General features: G+C 31.7%; 1 protein-coding gene across 5 annotated transcripts in view; it reads left to right on the forward strand.

Moving 5' to 3' along the window:
• Positions 1-23,486, forward strand: part of LOC113393854 (zinc finger protein rotund-like) — a 167,470-nt gene that overhangs the window by 51,809 nt on the left and 92,175 nt on the right. For all 5 annotated transcript variants that reach the window (XM_026630943.2, XM_026630945.2, XM_026630944.2 and 2 more), the window contains exon 3: positions 264-391. In XM_026630943.2, coding sequence (XP_026486728.1) covers positions 264-391 — 128 coding nt within the window. The remainder of the gene's footprint in view (positions 1-263; positions 392-23,486) is intronic.

The raw sequence follows: 23,486 nt of genomic DNA on the forward strand, positions 1-23,486 counted from the left end.
CCGGAAATCTTATATATCATATGTTATTAAAGTTAGATATATGAGCTAATTTCTACTTATAGATAATATTAATAATACTGATGTAATTTTTTCCTCTTTTTTTTAATTTATGTGAAACAAATATTATCCGTCAAAGGTACTAAATTAAATTAAGGGCAACCGTATATTTATAGTCTTACTAGCAATAGCGCAATGAATGAATGTTCTAAATTTAAAAATTAGAATTATTATTGAGTTGGAAACTGAATCATTTTGTTTGTTAGGTACCTCAGGCGGCGGCGGGGCGCAAGGCCTAGTTCACTGGATGTCGGTGATGGCGGAACATATGGGAGGGGGACACCACGACCCCTCCCACTACGCGCTACCACCTTGGAACAATGGTGGTGTCGATGTAAGTACTCATTTTATCGTATCTTAATTATACTGAAAAAAAAGTATTCTTTAAATATGCAAATGCATTATGCGACTTGTATCGTGCCCTATCACAAACTAGTTGACGGTTTGACGTCACAAACCAACAAAAACCATAAATAACGTAAAATTAAATAATAAAATATATACACAAAGTCGCGGACAATATATACGTGGAACAATATAAAAAATACTGAACCTTACAGATGAAAGAAATTTTATAATTTGTTCGAGGGTTTTTAAATAATGTAAAATATTAAATAAAATAAAATAAAAAATAAAAAATTAAATATTCTACCATTAAAAATAAAATGCTAAAACATTATTTACTAGAAAACATGGAACATCCAAACATGCATACGGAATCATTTAGTGCACAAAAATTGAACAAATTTTTATTTTTATACATTAGATTTTCTAATTGTTTTCACGACACCACTTTAGCTTTGAGTAGCTGTATTATTTTCAACAACACGTCACGCATTTTAAAAATGGAACAGTCAGCAAAAAATGTAACATTTTTATTTTTATTTTCACCTGTTTCCTTAAAGATCAAAAGTTATAAAAACTAGAATTGATCAGAATTAAATGAATCAAGCACTTCGATGACACATTTAATTAGTAATAGAAAATCCATATATTATAATCACCATTATATTCTTTAAATATATGTATATGAAATTAATTTGATATTCGCTACATTTTTTTTATTAACGTAAATTAAAATAACTAAGAGAAAACGTTTTCACGAGTGAAATTATTAGAATGAAATACCGAGATCTTCGATTAATTAGACGATTTTTTTCATCATCCTAATACTAACTAATATAATACATTCTAAAGTGAGTTTGTTTGTTACACTTTAACGCTTTGGGAAGTTCTCACCATCGAGAAATGATGAAAGGCAAACAGGATTTCTATAGCACAGAAATGGACATAGACTACCTAGCACGGATAGTGTTCGTGCTTCCACTCACCGGTGGAAACCAGTTTGTCGTAATTAATAGACAACTATTTAATTCACGCCCAAAGTATAAGCAAATTAAACGAATATCTTCCCAAGCAAATAAGTGATAATTGAAATCATCCAGCCCCCGATCCATTACCACAAAATCCCCATGTGACAAACCCCGTAATTAATATATATTTGTTCCGGAAAAGAGGAAAAAAAATATCGTTACCCGATTTTTTTCTCACGAAAGATTTGCATACCCTCAACTAGATCATTTGAAAAAATGTGTATCGTATACCAAGTAGACAAAACCTGTTTAGCGATTCTGAACGCATCATTACCGCTACTTATTGTGAGTATCACAAAGGAATAACGATCAAAATTGTCTATCAAGTCTACTTCAGTTCTCAAAGCTGGATACAATGAACGACGCCCGCGGCGCTTGCAAATGCATGCAAATTTTTTTTGGACAACCCTATTTTTAATATATTTGAAAATAAACCGTAACTAAACCAAAATAAGGTCCTATTTATCATATCAATGGTGTGTAGTAAGAGTACTAGATTATATTAAGAGTAATAGATTTTATGTGTATCGGAATAAGGTTGAGTTTACTTTCTGCGCATTTAAAGAATAAGTTAAGAATGACGGATTAGGCTAATATTAAATAGACTTTGGTAGAAACTTTGATTAATCATTGCCAATATATTTTAAAGTCGGTTAAAAATCTTAATATTGTTCTCATGTGCAATATGCTTGTATAATATGGGAATATTTTGCACTAAATAGACATTATATTATGGTATATACATATTATAAAATGTCAATAGAATACTTACTTGGCTGTATATTTTAAACCAACTATATAGATAATAGAACTTTCTGCAGGGTATCTGGTAATTTTAAACACCGGTGATAGCGCTTAGTTCAAGCACGTCTAGATAGGAACAACCAACTGACCATGTGTTCTAATATCAAAAACCAATGTAAGATCGCACCAAGGTATCTGGTGTGAGCGTGGCATCGAGGAGTCGGTTTGATGTGTGTGTGAGTCTGAGTGTCTTGAGATCTTAGTTCCTTGTTTTTGTATACTTTTTACACTGCGTAAATGTCCTACTGCTGGGCTAAGGCGCTCCATTTAAGGAGAATGTTAGAAGCTGATTCCACCTCATTGGTCCAATGTGAGTTGGTGGATACACATGAGGCAGACTTTTATCTGACGTATGTTGGTTTTCACAACCTTCGCGCTCAAGCACGACGAAGGTCAACATTTACGTTCTTTTTGGGGCACTGCAATAATATAAACATAATCTTTTTATGAAATGGAGCACCTCATTGTAAATGGTCACTGGTCAATGGCGCTGTAAATATTCACCACTAAATACAAATGCGGTGAAGGCTGAGTGAGCCAGTGTAACTACAGACTTGTGTCTGACACATAAAATTTTAGTTCTCAATGTCATTAACCAATGAAACTCAAATGTTATGCAGTTTGTGTACACTGGCTCATTCAACCTTCAAATCAGAACACACTAATACTAGAACAACCTAATAAACTTCTAAAGGAACCTTCTATAGGAACGAACCTTAACTTGAACGAGCAAGTTATACAGTACCTATTAACAGTGGGATAAAATGAATTTGCAAAAAAAAAATATCCAAAATTTGGCGTTCGAAATTTAATTCGAAATATTATATCGAAGTGTTTATTAATTTATTAAATATTTGAAAATGTAATTCCAGTAAAGCTAGTCGTTATACCGATGTATGTGTGGAAATTAATTCCAACACCGATTGCTATCTTTTTTTCCGTTACAGTGATTCTGCGTTTTTTTTCCAAGCTTGCCTTAAATCGGACATTTATCACATTATCAGGGTATTTTTTTCGCGTCTCACTCGAATTTTCGCATCGATTCACGCGAGCGAACGCGCGTATAGAAAGTGCTGTGCATATCTACACGCTATCACAGGATGACACGTTATCAGTTAGAATTAGCTGATAATATTCCCGCGACTTTATTCGCTAGATAATAAAACTTGAGAGCCGAGATGGCCCAGTGGTTAGAACGCGTGCATCTTAACCGATGATTTCGGGTTCAAACCCAGGCAGGCACCACTGAATTTTCATGTGCTTAATTTGTGTTTATAATTCATCTCGTGCTCGGCGGTGAAGGAAAACATCGTGAGGAAACCTGCATGTGTCTAATTTCAATGAAATTCTGCCACATGTGTATTCCACCAACACGCATTGGAGCAGCGTGGTGGAATATGCTCCATACCTTCTCCTCAACGGGAGAGGAGGCCTTAGCCCAGCAGTGGGAAAATTTACAGGCTGATTATGTATGTTATGTATGTATTTAATAAAACTTTACATTACAATCTTACGAACTATTACTATATTAAGAATATTTCTGTATCCAGGATATAAACCTTTACAGAGGTTTGTGAAGCTTTTTTTTTTTTATTTGACTTTTAATTCATAACAATGTGGTATTTGAGTAAAGTATTATTATTATGTATATTATTCAAAACGTACAACTAATTATATCAATGAAAGTATTGAAATAAATTTGAAAATGGAATAGAAATCTCTGAATGTAAATGTTACGAAATATATTTTGTTTTTTTTTTTTTTTCGTTATAATTATGTTGTAATTGATGTTTAAGGTCCATTACAAAAATCTAATTTTCAAAATACAAATTTCATTTCAAATATTTTTTTAATTTAATTTTTTAATCTTAGAGGCGCAGTAGACAGCACTAAATAATGTATGTTTTATAATTTAATCTTAAACTGCGAATATCAACATTTTATTATTACAGCCAGCTACCGACTGCCCGTTTCGAAAGATTTTTTTTCGTTTCACACAATTTGAAATCGGTGATATCCCAGTCGATATCCGTTGAATAATTAAGAAGTTTGCAGAGATACACAAAGAAGCAGATAGAACTCTTTTTTATACTATTTATAGATCGATTAATATTAAATAAAAAAATAAAAAACTGACAATGATGCTATATAATATACAAACATATATCTATATTGTTTCGAGAAATTATATTATAAGGTAGACGTTAGTCCTGCACCAAAACTCTCCGGTCATGACATATTGCCTTCTCATAGGATTATGAGTGATAAAATAGTTACTGCAACTGTGTGTGCACACACTTAAACACTATAAAATTCCGCGCAGTAGGTTTTCCCTTGAGAATTGACGCCGTGACCGAAAATAAACGCTAATTAAAAACTATGACTTCACTTCGAATGTACGGAACCTGTTTTAATTTCGGATACAATATAAATAAACGCTTCATTCTTTCCAATAATTCAATGAAAAAAAAAAAAAAAACAAACGTTTGTAATGTCATATTCTCTCCTCCGTAACAAAAGACGAATATTTCACACTACATAAAAGTATAAAAAACCAATAGTGAGTCTTACAATACCGCATTGATACATCAAAACACAATAAAAATGATATAGGCATCGCAGGAGTTGACTTTTTGAGTTACGAGAAAAAAAAATATGCAATATATACATTGTTCAGGACCCCGCTAACGATATTTTGATGACTGCGTGCGCTTCCATACAATAATGAAATAATAAAACGAAAAAGTAGAAAAAAATGTAAGACTTTTGAGGAGATACAAACTGGGGTGATAACACTACTTGATCGACAAAAAATTGTCTAATATTATATTGCAACGGCGCTAAGAAATAATTTATAACTCGTGATTCGATTTCAAATTTGGAAGGAGAATATAACGTTCTAAAAAAAATTTATTCGAAATTTAAATCGAAGGGTTTTTTTTATATTTCATAATATTATTTTAAGATAAAAACTGCCTAGGTATAGTTTTCTAAAAATTTTAAATTTCGAACAACTTAACATTTAATTTCGAAATTTTGAATTTGGAAGAATGGAAACATGTGAACTATATACACACGATACATCAATATTTATACACTTCTATCAAAATGGAGACAAGGAACTTCTTTTCTTTCTTTTACAAACATTATATTACGTCGATGGACGAAAGTTAGTTTAGTTAGTTTGTTCATTTTATAAAAAAATATTCATATCTGCAACGGCTTCACATACAGATAAGGGTTAAAAACGAATATTGAGGCACCATTTTTTTTAAATTATTTAATATAATTAATCCTTAATACTTTCCTAGTTACAAAACTAACTATTCACATTAAACATTCTCACAGAAAAACTAATAATCTCGATCAGTCAAGCGTCAGAAATCGATTTAAAAAAATCGCACAATGCAACTTAACCGACTGACAAATCGATGACGACTTAATTACTCTATGTCAAAGTCGATTATGCACGTAAGGATATTTGAATAAGACGTATTGCTTAATCATCTATCTGTGAGATTAATCCTTTGTCTCCTTCGGACTTTTTTCGATTCATGTATTGCATGTTTTTTATATCGATATTATATTTAGTAATTGTTTGAAAGGGTTGGATTTTACGCTTGATTGCACACGGGCTTGTAATATTAATTGTTTTTTATCCAGGTGTACTTTGGGATCGGTTTTGAATATTACTCGTTGGATTAATAACAGCCGCGAGCGGTGCATGTTACTTTTCTGTCAGCTACTGTCTTAGAATTACGGTTTATTATTAAACAATAAATAAAATGTTATTAATATTAATATGTATTTATTAATATTTTACTATTTCTTGCGACTATGATCATTGACTTGTGAAATTGTTTTTCGAGAATTAAATACTTTTTATATTAAAGTACAGTTTGTTAATCTTAATATTTAATCTATTAAAAAAAACCCATTGAAATTTAATTAATTTTATTTTCCCATTCCGTCATATTTGTTATAAAATAATATAACTTTTACCGTATCGTTATATATACCTATCTCTTTTCCGCAAAAAAACAAATCATCTAAATTACATACGAGAACTATAGTAAAACAAGCAATTTGTTTACAAATAATACAGCTAAGATTACATTTTAACAATTTAATGTACACGACTGCAAATTGAAATTACAATTTAATATTCATTACATTAAGGGAACTTAGCATCAAAACACAAAAGTCAACAGAACGGAATATCTTACAAACGTAATAATCGGATAAATACTATCATTAGCTATATTAATAATATTCAATCCTCCGCCATTCTGAAACAACGGGAACGAACAATAGTACTATCACATATCTATGGACGGTGGCCACAATTTTGACAGCTGAGAGACCGGTCCTGGAAGATTAATGGTAGGTCTACTCATCGTCGTAATGACGCGCCCTCGCGTCGGTCTAATGACATCGAGTGTAGAGTGACCAAAATGTGAAGAGGAAAACGTATATAGTCGTAAGGAGGCTGTGTGTGTAAATAAAATGTTGTCTTATGATCCGATTAATAGTATGAATTAATATATAATACGAAATTTAAAGAATTCTTAATTCAAAAACAATTTTTTATTGAATATAACAGCACCTAAAAAGCGAAATCTGACAGGTATGGTTTTTAATTACATATTTTATTTTACAATTAAAAATGCCTAAGTATTCTTATCAACATTGTAAACTACAATCTGCAATGAATAAAGTGATTGAATACGTTAATTTATATCATAACACAGAATCAAAACTGTAGTTTAATAACAGTTAGGAGGTTTTAGATACTCTGTATCCTATACTTAATTAACAAAGGTTTAATTTCCGAATTATTGAGTTTATTTCATTTTATTTTTGCTATCTTTTTTTTATTGTTTCAATATAGATTACCAGCGTCATACGCAATGATTTATTAATAGCATTTTAATATATTATTTTATTTAATGGGCTTTCTATAAGCTTATCTGGTACCACCCACTAGTCACATATTCTACCGCCATAATATGTTGGTTCCCAAGGTTGGTGAATTGAGTGAGTGATATGAGAAATGAATTATATTTCTTAAAGCAATAATATCTATGGACTTTGGAGACCACTTACAACCAGGTAGTCAATTTTCCAGTCCGCCTATCATTAAAAAAAAGTTCGCTAAGCTTCATATTATTCTAAAATATTTTACTTAAAGTTTAAGTTATTCAAAAATTTTTACAACATATTTTAAATCAGCAGTCGTCTATCTCGAAGTCGATGCCGGTCACCCTTAGGCAGACTATGAAGAACTCTATAGTAACTTTTTACGATTTCTCGAATAATCTGTTGAAAATATATTATATCTGTAACATATGAAGATTTATGACTTTAATCGTGTTAGTAATTAATTGAAAACAATATTACTACAAATTAATTTACAATTACTTGATTCAACGTGGTTACATGTATGATTAGTATGCATTTATAAATTCTATTGGATGTTCAATCTGTCAACATTTATTAAATACATTGAGTTTCTTGTTTATTTTTTCATTTTATTTATATCATTTGTATTTTATGTTAAAGAAAAACTGACATTAATACAGTTTACACTTTTTTGTAAAGAAAAAACCATTACAATAAAGTTCGTATTATATTTTGTAATTTTTTTGTGATCAGATTACATTTTTTAACCATTTATAAATTATTATTTAGCCATTATACAATCTTTCCGTTATGTTATGAATTAAGATAATTCCAAATTTAACCCCAAAAACAAAACCAGGACGGTCTAACAAAAAAACAATTAATTCATGGTCACCCTCAACGCATCCTTGGTTAATGTCTTTGCCGTAACGAAAAAAAAAGGCAGGCATGTTTATCTTGGCCGAGACGCAGAGTCGTTGCGAATTGCCATAGTTTCGGCCCCTAATCGATTTTAGTCCAGGACACGTCTAATTTGGCGGATTAATCGTGAACACCCTAACGGCAAATTTCCTTGTTTATTGTAAGTGATACCATTTCTATTGTTTCTTTATCCGTGGCGTGTAATTAGGTTGTGTCGTTAGTTTTAGGGATATTTTTTCCCCCTCTATATTACAAATGTGAATGTTTAGTTGATTGTTACGTTATTCTAATCTATATTTATAAATGAGAAGGTTTTTTTTTTATGCCACACTGTAAAAACTACTAAACCAAAAGACGTTTAGCTTTAACAAAAAGACGCAGTTAATTTTTGAGAAAATTTTAGTATATAATATTAAAATATAAGTAGCGGGCCTTCATAGCTTAAATATAGACTAGTAGTTGTCGCTCGGGGTTTCGCTTGCGTTTTGGAGGTTAGGCCTGTGTGTGTGTGTCCTTTCTTGTAATTAAAGTTTGCTTCATAGCAAATCTTATCAAATCGCTTTAGTGGCTTGGTGAAAGAGCAACAGACAGACGGAGAGAGCTTCTTTCGCATTTATAATATTAGTATAGATTCGATAAAGTAATACTTTATTTATTTTGTTGTTTTGTTTTGCGATGCATCTTCGCAAATTCCTTGTAAATACGTTTTGAACGTCGACGAAATTGTCATTGAAATCTTGGAAGTAAAATTTAAGTGGATATAAATAATTAAGTTTTGTATTATAAATAAAGACATATTAACCATAAACTCTTAGCAGTGCACAATACAGTTGAGCTATTAGCAAATCGAATGAATTACGTAAATCTAAGGTTTGTTTATCTTTATTCCTACTTCGATTCGAACAGGCTATACACGTTTTTAATTTATTTATTATAGTAAGTACAAAATAAAAATACATTTTAAACATCAAATAATATAAAAGTCGAGGCATCTACCGTATTCCCACAGATAATAGGCAACTGACATATATTGTTTGTGTTGCCTGAAGTTCGAACCCTAGAGAGTTGTAGGGCAGTCAACTTGTATGTATCGAACCTTACTGCGATAAACTTTTATACGATACTTGGGAAATTTAAGATGTTAAAGCTTAGTGCACACTATCACTATTGAATTAATATATTATAGGCAAACTGCCTTTGGAGTGCAATCTTGGTAACTGATAAACAATATTGTCGTAAGTTGAAGCTAGCTACTTAATTAGTGAACAGTTTAAAATCGGTGTTGATAAAAGATATTTAAACTGTTACCGACATAAAGTCCAATCTCTTACGGGGTAAAGAACCCTCCTACTTGCTGTACTTAGGGGCTTTGTATGGCTTAATCCAACCCTTTACGAAAAGAACTTCTGTTCTTTACAGTAATACAGTTCTTTTGTCAGTGAATTTAGCTCAGTAATTATAAATAAGTAAATCTTAATGAGCGTCGAATCGATTATAATATCGGTAATAAAATGTCGGTAAAATAAATTATATCGGTAGGCGGACGAGCAAATGGGTTACCTGATGTTAAGTGGTCACCACCGCCCATAGACGTCCATAGGCGTCGTAAGAAATATTAACCATACCTTACATCACCAATGAGCCACCAACCTTGGGAACTAAGATGTTACGTCCCTTGTGCCTGTAGTTACACAGACTCACTCACCCTTCAAACCGGAACACAACAATACTGAGTACTGCTGTTTGGCGGTAGAATATCTGATGAGTGGGTGGCACCTACCCAGAAGGGCTTGCACAAAGACCTACCACCAAGTGAAAAAAAAAATAGTTTAAAAATTTAAAATAGCTGTAATATTTATACCGTTAGTTACATTTATCGGGCAACGTTCAAATCTTAAAGACATTTCAAAATTAGAACATTGATTCTGAAAAGAATTGGTCTTGCAACTCATTTTGGTCGTGTGCGGTTGCCATCCCATTGGAATATTAGAGTGAGGGATTCGAGAGTGCTTCCGTCCTCGCACATACATTACTCGTGCAGTATACTGCACGAGTATACTGCACGAGTAATGTCTGTCGGTCAATATTCGTTCAGAGATCCAAGTAAGGAACCTGAACGAAACTGAATTAAAATCTTAAGTTAGCAATAAGTTTCATTGAATTACATTTGAATTCAATTTTAGAACATTTTAAGGTGATTTTAGACATCAAAGACAATTTTATGATCGGATCATTTAAAATCTTCTTTTTTTTTTTAATTGATTCCTAATAAAGCCGTTTATAACTCGGCCGCATATTAAAAAATATATATCTATAAAAATAGGTGCTTCGATAATTTGTTTTTTACAATTTAAAAAAAGTATGATTTTATGTGATCCAAACCATTAAATTATCTTTAATGCAACAAATCCCAATAAATTGTTCTAAATTAAAATATAATGTATTACGCGAATGCATATAGAAAAAAATATATCTATAAAAATATGTTATTCGACCATTTATTTTTTACTTATATATTTTTTTAATACAACGTTGAAGCTGGCACTTTATAATTACAAAAGGTGACATCGAATTTAAAAAAAAAATGGCCAATAAATAATATGTCTATAAAATATTATGATGTCAATATAATAGTGCAGTTCATGACGCCATATTATTGGGGACATAAATCCTCACCTCTTTGGACTATTTGCAAAGGGGTGAGCCAAGGATGTGAAATTGTAGACGAAAAAGTAGGTTTTGATACTTTGTAAGATTATTGACTTGTATATTATGTATTAAAAATATTTGATAGTTGCTGAATACGTTGCATTCAAATATAAGTACAGATTATTATTCCAATACAGAAATCACTTAGAAAACAAAAATATGTAATATATAATTAAATTAATTATTTAGACATGCAAGCAAAGCTAACGATAAAAATATGAAAAGCACAATCAAAGTATTTTAATTTCGAGGTTAAAAAAAAACTAAAGGATCAAATCTATCTCATCCAAGCACAATTATTAACCCATTCGATTCTCATACTTTTACTAAAGACATCGTAACCGCTACATTTTTTTTTCTATTTGTCATCGTATTGTACGGGTGCAAGCTTTATATTGAAACTATAAGATTTACAGTTTAATCCTTTGTAACTTTTTTATACTCGAATAGCCAATAGCTCTTTAGTTTTCAATAAACTTAAGCCGATGTATGAAAAAAAAGATGTAAATGTTTTATAAATAATAATTACAGTCAATACTTTGACAACTAATTTCAAAAACTCCTTTGCTAATTAATATAACAATATTAAACAAAAATAAGAAGCGAGTATTAATACTTAGCATAAAAACAAAATGGCGTCTTATGCGTAATATTTTTACAAAAAATATATCTTTTTAATTTTATATATAATATTCATACTAAATGTACTTTAGTAAAAATGACGACAATTAACTTGTAAATAGATGAGACTATTGACTTGTCATTGTGACAGAAGTGTAATGTTAAGTAATTATTAGAACACAAGTGGGTAGAAACGATGAGGAAATGGCTCAGAAAATGCTACCTAATCTACACTGAGCCTACGTACGGGCTCGCTACGTCGATTTAATTACTTTGAAAATAATAATTGTACCACGAAAATTAATATGGGTTATAAATTTAAAATATCTGGATGTTAGTATTCAAAATAATTGGAAACACCTATAAAAAACAGACTGTTAATCCCGTTTCGCATTAATAAAAATAAATTTTAAAAATATTATTGACTCGCGTACCAAGTTTCAAATTCTATTCCAAATTTGAATCTATAAATTCGAATTCGAACACGTAAACGTAAAACCTTTTTATAATATACGTGTTACATATTGAAGACAAAACCTTAGCATAAAAATAAATATTTATCTTTATCTGAAACTAAGTTTAATTATAAGTAAGTGTAAATATAAACGTCGTTTAATGGTTTAGAAAATTCCACCATTATAATTAGCGGAGTGCGGGCTCTCTACGACGATTTATTCTATTGTTTATATTTAAACCTTGCATGTCTACAGTGTTATATATTTTATGATGATGTCCTGACCGATCTTAAGGGAAACTAGCGACGCAGGACATTTTACAGCGCCCAAGTGTATGCTCCTGTGTGCGTGTAACAGGTACACTCTCTATTCCGTCACTTATAATCCGATGGTATATTTTTACATTACATTAGCAGCTCTAAATTTCCCACTGCTGGGCTAAGGCCTCCTCTCCCTTTGAAGAGAAGCTTTGGAGCATATTCAACCATATGCGGGTTGGTGGAATACACATTATAAATTCAACGTCGAGCACGAGATGAATTTATAACACTAATTAAGCACATGAAAATTCAGTGGTGCTTGCCTGGGTTTGAAACCGAAATGATCGGTTAAGATGCACGCGTTCTAACCACTGGGCCATCTCGGCTCTCATCTCGATGGTATATGAAATCCAACACAACCTGAAATAGTTCAGATACAGGATCGACTTCACATGTTTTCCGAGCCTGTAGCTACATACTTCCAGCTGTTACCTAGAAACCAAATAAAATTTTATCAGTCTTGACTGGAATTTGAACCAATGATCTTGGGATTTGAAACTTTTTGTATCGCTAATAATTATCTATTACAATATATAAGGACTAGCGACCCGCCCCAGCTTCGCACGGGTGCAATGCTGATACTAAATATACTACAGAATGTCTTACAACGTTCACAGTTTTTCAGTCATTAGACAATACAAGCCGCTATGTCCCTGCGTTTTAAATCTGTAATATCTTCGAAAATATTCATTTAAATTACATGTTGTAAGGAGCCATATTGATCTATATTAAAGTCACAATGTATTTAAGGTACTTAATTGGATAAGGATTAATGATGTATTGATAAATCGCTTCGAAAATAAGCCATTATTTCACTTAAAAAGTAAAGGATAAAAATGGTTATTGTGGGTTATCCCTAAGAGATAGACAAATACCATAGTGGACTTTTTTGATGACCTTTATAAGTTGTACAATAGTGTTGTACATTATTTTGATCTATCTCGTAGGGTTCAGCTAGCGTTTGCAATATAAGCGCAAAAAATGAGTTTATTTACGACATCACTGTAGAAACCTCTAAAATTATCAGTGATTCTCTGCTTTATTGTGCATGTATAACATATAAACCTTCTTCCTGAATCAAATTATCCATTCAAAAAAACTGCATCAAAACCCGTTTCGTAATTTTAAAGATCTAAGCATACACAGTGACAGACAGCGGTAAGCGACTTTGTTTTATACTATGTAATGATACGTTTTTGTAATGCCTAACAGAAAAAATATAACAATAATCCAATAAAAACAACTTATACAGTAGATGCAGCGCGTTTCAAATGTACTAACATATAAGATTATTATGTAAGCAGCTTAACTTGGGAATTTTTACCCACTGTAAATTTAGACTATTGACGTCACTAGAGAGAATTTCTTGTTATATTGAACAAATGTAATTTAATCGTCATAATCAATATAGCATACTTATATTTCGAACTAGCTGTGCCCGCAACTTCGTGCGCGTTTTTTGAATTTAAGTTATTTGGATATTGTAGCGTGATTTTATTTTTATTCTATATATAATTCTAAAATAAAAGTAGCCTAAGTTACTCCTCATTACATCCGCTATCTGCCAGTGAAAGTCCCGTCGAAATCGGTTCAGCCGTTCCAGAGATTAGCCGGAACAAACAGACAGACAGACAGACAGACAAAAAATGTTATTTTGGTATATGTACCGTGTATACATACATATGCATTTAGTAAAAATGGGTTATTTTAATATTACAAACAGACACTCCAATTTTATTATATGTATTGAAATCAATATTATCACTGCAAAGAGACTTTTTATACTGAACAAAAAGTTTGTATATTACGAGGGAGTATTGTTAAAAAATGCAGCTCTTATTAAATTTAAAGACGCGCAATTCCAAATTCAAAACGAAATAAATTTATTTTTACAGTACAAAGAAGCGATCATAAACAAAAGTGAGCATAATATTCGTTGCAGCGAGTCGTCACCGGCACACCCCCACCCATCCATCTTAGGCGGACAGACTCATCACGTTCATTTGTTTCTGCGTGCATCTTAGCTCAGATCGAATTTGGTAATTTTGAGGGGTTAGGTATATTATTGGATTCGTTTCTTAATTTATTTTGGTGCAAATTAATATTTTTTTTTACCTTCGTCTATACGTACATGGACAAAGGAAGCGTACTGACTGTTAAAGCACATCCGAAACTATAATACGAAAACATAGAAATGTAAAATAAAGCGCTTGAAGCGCACTAAGATTTCGCTGTTTCAGTTTGAAGACGAGCGCTCGCTCTCTCAATCTTTATGCCATCGATACCTTGATAGTATCATTTTTTAATATACCAGCTAAGTATAGTAGTACATTACACCAACGTATAGTTTGAACGGACTCATTTATTTTTGTTCACTTTCCGCTGGTGTCGCGACATGCAGCGCTATAACAAGACTTTAAGTAATAAATAAATAAATTTAAATAAATATTGGAAAACATCACATACATTACTCTGATCCCAATGTAAGTAGCTAAAGCACTTGTGTTATGGAAAATCAGAAGTAACGACGGTACCACAAACACCCAAACCCAAGACAACATAGAAAACTAATGAACATTTTCTACATTGACACGGCTGGGAATCGAACCCGGGACCTCGGAGTGGCTTACCCATGAAAACCGGTGTACACACTACTCGACCACGGAGGTCGTCAAGACTATTTAATATTTATACTTTAAGGACTATTCAGTAAAAATCACAATACAACACAATACTCTTTTAATTTTTTTTTAAAGAATATTAGCAATTTACAGTTTCAGACATTACTAATATTCTTATATAGCCCTCCAATTACAGGATGACAAAAGCCCAAGTGAATCATTGCTTGTGACTTTGTAGTGTAATATGTATAACTGTATGTATGTAATATACATTGAATGGTATATTGTATATTTTTTGGAAGAATGTTTTTTATGTGAATGCAGTTGGTGAGACAATTTTCGAATGCTGCCAAACCGATAACAGATACACAAAAACTTCGTATAAATTATTTGCTTCATATATGTTCCAAAAAGTATATAATAATGTATATATTAATGAGACATAAAAAAAAATTTACAAAAAAAAAGGTTTTTAAATATGTTCTATTAAAAAAATTACTGTTAACTCTTTGCAATGTCGACTAGTAGTTTATATATAAAATAGGTTAACGAGCAAATTGACCACCTGATGGTAAATGGTCATAGCCCATAATGATTGGTGGTACCACTAAGTAAACTATATAACAAGATATTAGAATAAACGCGTGATATAAAAATACTTGATTGTTGAATAAGATGAATCAGCACAGTGCGACGGATAAAACGCTTGGCAAGATTTCGTTACAATGTATGTATTTAATTTCGCTAGTGTGAAGGCGAAAAATTATACATTCATTGTTATGTTATAAAATGCTTTTAACATCAATACGATTTCGTCAAAAGTTATAAAAATTAAGATCATCCAACTTAGTCGTCAAAGACAATTTAAATTCGGAAGTTTTTAAAATAAAGGTCATATAACTGTATATATGTACGTGATATTTAATTTTTCTTGACTAATTGAAAATAGTAGCTTGTCATATTTTGACACGGGCCTATCTCGTACTAAGACGCCGTTGTTTGCCTATACGTACCGGCAATTAATCTATAACTACAGTCAATTAAAGTGATAATTATGTTTCATTTACTAGCGGTGATCATTTGTTGTCAAAGTCGAATTTCGTTGTACATTTTGTTACAATACGTCATTGAAATAAAGTTCATAATCGCACGATACGCTCCAGGCACTTGACAAAACTGGAGCGAGATAAAATAAGATTTAGATCATCACGACACTTCAGCTGTAATATCACAGACACATACTTTTGCCGGCGTGTTTTCCACACCAATACGACATGGGAACCTTCAAGATAGAGCGTACACATTCCTTAAAGACCGGCAACGCCTGCAAGCCCCCCGGTGATGCAGGTGTCCATCATAATTTATTTTTAATAATTAATAATAAAATATTAATTTTCATACCTTAAAACAAAGTTACAATTACCAAACATATCAAATCAAATCAAATCAAAAGAATATTTATTCAAGTAGGCTCATTAATTTTGAATCGTCATTTGAAGTAAATGTAAAGCTGCCACTTCGGAAAGTAGATTCTACCGCAAAGAACCGGCAAGAAACTCAGTAGTTACTCTTTGCCACCATTTTAATCACACACTATACCAGTAAACTACAAATATTTCTTTATATATCCTGCCTTGTCTTTAATCGTAATCAACAAATATTAAGTCAACGCCTTTTTTATCTTTAATATAATCTTGTATTGAGTAATATACCTTATTAATCAATGATTTTTGATTTTAGCTTTAATTTTTTTTAATTATACATATATACCTTCAAACGTTTTTAATTAATTTAATTGTGCCGTTTATTTAATACATAAATACAGCGAAAATACCTTGAGTCTAACCGCACCTGTTTAAATAATGGGCGTTTAAATTCTAGTCGGTTATGACAATAGTTAGGACACAAAGTGTAAACAGACGCCAATCAAGTCTTCAGACGTCCGACCTTATCCGCGCGGATTATCCGCAGCCCGTCACTATAATCAGCGACGCGTATATCAGTCACTGTCAACCGCACGATCGCTATCGGTAGTGAGACTTTTATGTGATTACGGCGACAGTTTTGACGGGAATTTTGCGGAGCTGAATTTTATAAGTCATTTGATACGTCTGAAGGGACTTTATGAGACTTTCGCAAGGAATTCCTGTTTCATATTTATTATGTTATGGTATTTTTAATTATTAAAATGTAATAGTATTAATCAACAGTTGTTTTTCTTATTAATACGTTCATTGAAGTATAGTAAAATCAAAATCAAATTATACTTTATTCGAGTAGGCTTTTACAAGCACTTTTGAATCGTCATTTAACAAACTATATTAAGTGAAGCTACCACCGGTTCGGAATGCAGATTCTACAGAGAAGAACCAGCAATACTTCATTCTAGTACAAGTTGTATATAAGATATGTAATAAATTATTATTTAATGACGCAATAAACTAAATATATTACTAATATATTTAGTTTAAATATATACGTAATATAAAAATTTAAATATGTAACTAATAAAATATACTTAAAGTAAAGTTTGTAATTGTAACAACCATAAAGTAGGTATTCGCTCTTGAGGAGAAGGCTCGGTCTTTACTCAACCGCTGCTCCAATGCGGGAATAAGATCATCAAAACGATATGTTTATAAACAAAAAAAACTCTTAAAAACAAAATATTATCATGGAAAGATCAATCAAGTCAATGTTAAGAAAAAAGTTTTCAAAATATTTGAAACTATTTTATAAGATTCCACTGAAAACCTCCAGTGAATTAAACAATTACTAATTTTTACTAAACAAGTATGTTAGATAGATTAAAAAAATATATTTTATAAATATACTATGACTTAATTAAATATAGGATATATCTTTGTGTACAATTGAAGAAGCATAATAAAACAGAACTCCAATGAAAGTTTGTAATGTATATTCCTTGAGGATTACAGGGGATGGCAATACATAAATTGACGTTTTTGTCTCGAATGAAAAGTAACAAATTACTAAAATTATTAACTAAATCCATTTTATTTATCACATATATGTATAAATATATTTTATATGTTGTCTAATGATTAACTTGAGAATTATAGATGAAAATTTGTTAAATAATTTAATTACGAATCATTAATATATGTACAATATGAAGTTCTTATTTTATAATCAAACAAAATAATAAATTCCAACGATTCTCACAAACTACCCTCGCTAATGATTGAGGGAGTGAAAGCGTCACCCTGTGCGTGACGGTGACGGATGTGCTGCTATAGATGCGGCTTTCGGGAGGGGTGAAGTTTTTAACATCTTCCTACACCACACATATAAGAGAACCAACGATATATCTTTTTAAAGATAACATTTACGTATTTAAAAACATGCACAATTCTACTCATACACACACATATACATATTGGAATGTAGGATCAACAGTATATCAGTTTATAAGACATATTTCACGTAATTTTTACACACACACACACACAACGCGTAGAAAGTATTTAATTTAAACTACTTATTTTTAAATTTTATGAAGTTATGTTTTGTCTTTGACATAACATAAGGCGTATGTTTTCAAGAGTTTTTTTACCTTTTTTTTTCTTTAAATTGTATTTCTGCTGGGCTAAGACCTCCTCTCCCTTTGAGGAGAAGGTTTGGAGCATATTCCACCACGCTGCTCCAATGCGGATTCGTGGATACACATGTGGCAGAATTTCGTTGAAATTAGACACATACAGTTTTCCTCACGACGTTTTCCTTCACCGCCGAGCACGAGATGAATTATAAACACAAATAAAACACATGAAAATTCAGTGATGCTTGCCCGGGGTTTGATCCTATAATCATCGGTTACACGCGCTTTAACCACTGGGCCATCTCGGCTCTCAATATTGGCAATACTTATTATGAAATATATTTACTGTATGCTCTACATTGTATGAGAGCTGTTGGATTACCTAATAAACTAAAAAAGCCTGCGGCAGGCAAAGTTGAAAGACGAAGTTGTAATCTTTATTGGTATTATGCCTTAGACACTCGTTTTGAGTGTCACTCAGAAAGAAATATCTTAACTTAAATATACAATTATTGTTCCGATAAATGTGTCATTTACTATTTTTTGTTTTTACTGTTATAATTGATTTTTCTTATAATCAACTGTCTTATTATTAACAGTTTATAGTGCGACGCTTAATTTTTGATACATTCGTTCATTCATAATAAAATAACCGCTTAATCTTGATACTTAGACAAATTTTACTATGTAACTTAGTATAAAGGAAGAAGTACTAAAGAGTCTTTCAAAATGTTATATATAATTTAGGGCCTAAAATGTAAATATATTAAAATATCAACAATTGCATCTGCATTCACATCTTGCAATGGCTTGTATGTACAGTAAAATGTTAAGGAACGTTAATGTATCAAAGTTTATCATATAAGCGAGTTCATAGATAGCAGACCTTGGAAATACAACGAACGCCTCCTGGCTATTTCCTTGTCTAATGAATTGTAAACGATAACAAAGTGCTGATTAAAAGAACACGCTGCGTTTCTTTCGTCAGTTCTTCACAGAATTCATTTTAGGAATTTTCTTAGCGAAGTGAAATCTTTCAAATTTTCACTTAGACTATTAATGAGTAAATGCGGCTACGTTGAATAAATTAATTTCAGTTTGAGAGTTCTGTGAGCAAACTCGAAGTTAACTGTAGAGCAAGATGCTAAATGTCTAAAATTGATATGTGATATTGACAATGATTATAATATTATTTATAATGCACTTGGCGGTAGGACCATGTAGCGCCAATGTCTATGGGTGGTGGTGACCACTTAACATCAGGTGGCCCATTTGCTCGTCCGCTTACCTGTATCATAAAAGAAAAAAGAATACGAAAATTAGCATCAATCACCAATCGAAAGTTAGTTTTCAATTTCACGAATGAGTTACGAAAATAAATTGACAGAATACAAAAAAAAAATATCATAGTGTTCGTAGGTTGAGAATGGGCTACCTGATACTAAGTGGTCGGCACTGCTCAAAGACAAATTGTAGCTGTTCCTTACATCGCCAATGCACCACCAACTTTGGGAACAAAGATGCTATTTCCCTTCTGCTCTCATCATCAAACTGTATCAACAAAACATCATAATACAACAGTCATACTATCACTATTTGGCAGAATATATGATAAAATGATATGGTAAATGGGTGGTACCTACACAGACGAACACAAAGCCCTACCAACAATTAACAACGGATTTCGATTACTTGCACTTAGTTATTTATACTTTTAACTATTTTTTATACTTGGGTGTAGTACTGTACTCCTCGCTATGTTAAAAAATAATCTTTAATAAGGAGTTACAGTCCCGTTCCCTTCTTTGAGTGTTTCTTAATCATTGTGTAGAACATGTGAACACGTTATTAAGATTTACAAAAATTATACAATAAATATTCCATAGGTATTTTTCAAGTGTGTGTGTATGTGTTTGTGTGTGAGAGTGGGTGTTTGTGTGGGTGTTTTTTCCTTTAATAATAATATGAGTAAAAGCAATAGTATGTGTTCACAATATATAAACACATATACATATAACAAACTAGCAGAATCTAACGTTACGTAAAGACGTTTTTCTTCTTTTTACTTACGAAATGGATTGTAAACATCGTTCACTTGCTTGAAAATTGAAGTATGGATTTGAAGTCGCGACTTCAAAACTCACGTTATTCTATGAACTTATAATTTTTAAAATCATACAGAATTAGATGCAATATATTTGAAAACGTAACTCAGGTCGTTACGTTTGCTGAACTTTAACGATAAAATTGCGTTCGATGATATTCTCTCCTCTTGATTGATTACGGCAGCCTCTCAGAGAATAGTCAACTGCATATAGATAATATTATGTATTATATAGTATGAGTAATATTTATAAACTCATATAAGTAACGCTCTAGTTTCGACGCAAAAAAACTTATACCAATATTTTTTCCGTACTACAAATATTTCGTGTTTATTCAAAAACGTGATTTGTACATAAATATTTAAAAAAAAAGTACTTGATTAAAATATCATCACAGAGACAAAACTACAACGGATGTATATTTAATTTGACCCCTAAAGATATATATTACGAGTGGGAAGATTATATATTGATACGTCTAACATAGTCATGTAAATCAATAATAAATTAGGAAAATTATTGTTGATTTTCATGACTTTGCATATGAATCTACGTATATAATATATTCATTTGTATGGACTTAAAGCGAGCTTTTGTAACAAAAACTAAGAAACGAGAAAATAATTTTCACGTACGAAATCTTAGGCGACACGCAACTGATACATTATTAATAAAAATAAAACAATTCTCCAATATAAGGACAATTGCTTTATACGACTAGAAGATTCTTATAAAATCCTAATCCAAAATAATGTATTAATTCAAAAAGACTTAAGATGTTCGTTTAAGTAAACTTGTAGTCAAAACAAGTTCATCAAATATATTAAATCTAACAAAGTATGCGTTATACAGCTTTTTTAGACTTTTCTTTCAGCCTGTATAAGAGTTTAAATAGGAAATACTTAACCTGCCCCAAACGATAACACCGTGAATTTAGGATCGACATAAAAATGGTCTGATATTGATTATCTATACAATGTTATTTCTAGACCCGACAGCATAATATTTTACTACCCAACTACACACAAGCAAGCGATGTGTGTACGTCGCACACATGAAAAACGACGCACACATACAGAAGTTAAGAAAAATACTCGTGTCGCGGGTTTTTCTTGGGAACGGGAACGCCGTGGAGTTGTTATTGAATTATTATTTTTTGTATTTTTTTTTATAGTCATATAAAATTGGTTGCATTTTATTTTTGATTTAAATTGGTTTTCTGTTTTTGTTATTTCCTGTATATTTTTTGTTTTTTAATTTATATTTATGTAACATATTTCAAAATACTACCGAACATTAATTAAACACGTACATTAACTTTTTTGTCACTCATATTCAATTCCTGTTAATATTGTATAATATTTAGAAATGCTTATTTTCAATCTGCAATATCGGTTAAAGATATTCTAAGCGTACATTTTTTTCAACATAAAAAATATTTAAATAGCCGTCTCCATACCTCCCTCAAGGAACTCGACGTCCCACATACATACACGTCTTCGCCTGCGTCACACGTGATTATCTGTCTCCCTCCCTCATATAAAACCAGAAAAGGACAGAAAACGAGTTTAGGACTAACATTTTATATGTTAGCCGGGTCATGGATATAAAATCGTTTATACATATATATTATAGTATGTTAGATATAACCTCGTATAAGGCATTAGAAATCTTTAATAATAGTGAGTTATTGCTATTGTACAGTTTTAAGATTATATTCCATGGTCGCCTTTAGTTATAATCTGTTCAACTTGGATATTTGCAAAGTATATTTGAATATTTGGTTTAAACATACGAGTACTACAACTAGCTTATACTGCAGGCGTTCTTGTTTAGATTTCAACCGGTTACGGTTTTATTTCATATTAAAGTCTATACAACTGCCTATAGATATTTGCTCCGTAATAAATATTAAAAATTCCACACATCGCCAATGCGCTATCAACCTTGGGAGATTTAGAGGGTGAGTGAGCCAGTGTAACTACAGGCACAAGGGACAACTTAGTTCCCAAGCTTAGTGGTGCATTGGCGATGAAAGGAATAGATAATCATTGTTACGGTTCCAATGTCTATGGGCAGTGGTTACCGCTTACTATCAGGTGGTCAATTTATCCGTCCGCCTACAAGTAACTAAAAAATTAAAAAAAAATCCAAATATGCTTAAAGTATTTCTGCTTGGCGGTCGAATATCTGGTGGTACCTACCCAGATGAGCTCGTACAAAGCCCCACCACCAATGACAATGAAAGTGCCCATTTCGAATCCATCTATTACTTCTCTATGTTGTTTTATTGCAACATATCTAGTCATCATAGCATGATAATATATACTGAGGAACAAGTCTAGTCATAAGTTTTTAAACGCAGGAATTTTTATCAAAATCGCTCTTATAGTCTTTACATGATGCTGGAACAAAAAACAAGACCTGAAACTATTAATATGATACGAATCTAATTTAAATAAAATTAAACAAAAACTACGGCTAGCCGAGATGGCCTAGTGGTTAGAACGCGTGCATCTTAACCGATCATTTCGGGTTCAAACCCAGGCAAGTACCACTGAATTTTCATGTGCTTAATTTGTGTTTATAATTCATCTCGTGCTCGGCGGTGAAGGAAAACTTGAGGAAACCTGCATGAGTCTAATTTCAACGAAATTCTGCCACATGTGTATTCCACCAACCCGCATTGGAGCAACGTAGTAGAATATGCTCCAAAACCTTCTTCTCATAGGGAGAGGAGGCCTTAGCCCAGCAGTGGGAAACTTACAGGCTGTTAATATATGTAATGTAAGGCGAAGTTATTAGATATAGTCGGCGAAATGGACATACAATATCGATTTGATTTCATCTCAATACCATAAAGGTACTTGTTACTTTACAAATTATTAAAACAACGAATAATTACTTGTTATTTAATAAAAACTTATGAACCGTGAACAGCTGAATTGAATTCTATTGACTTGACTTAAAATACATTTTAGCATAACATATCTTGTTAGTAGCAGTGAACAAATATATGTTGAAATTAATTTATGG

Source organism: Vanessa tameamea, chromosome 26 (genome assembly GCF_037043105.1).
Source record: "Vanessa tameamea isolate UH-Manoa-2023 chromosome 26, ilVanTame1 primary haplotype, whole genome shotgun sequence".
Lineage (NCBI taxonomy): Eukaryota > Metazoa > Arthropoda > Insecta > Lepidoptera > Nymphalidae > Vanessa > Vanessa tameamea.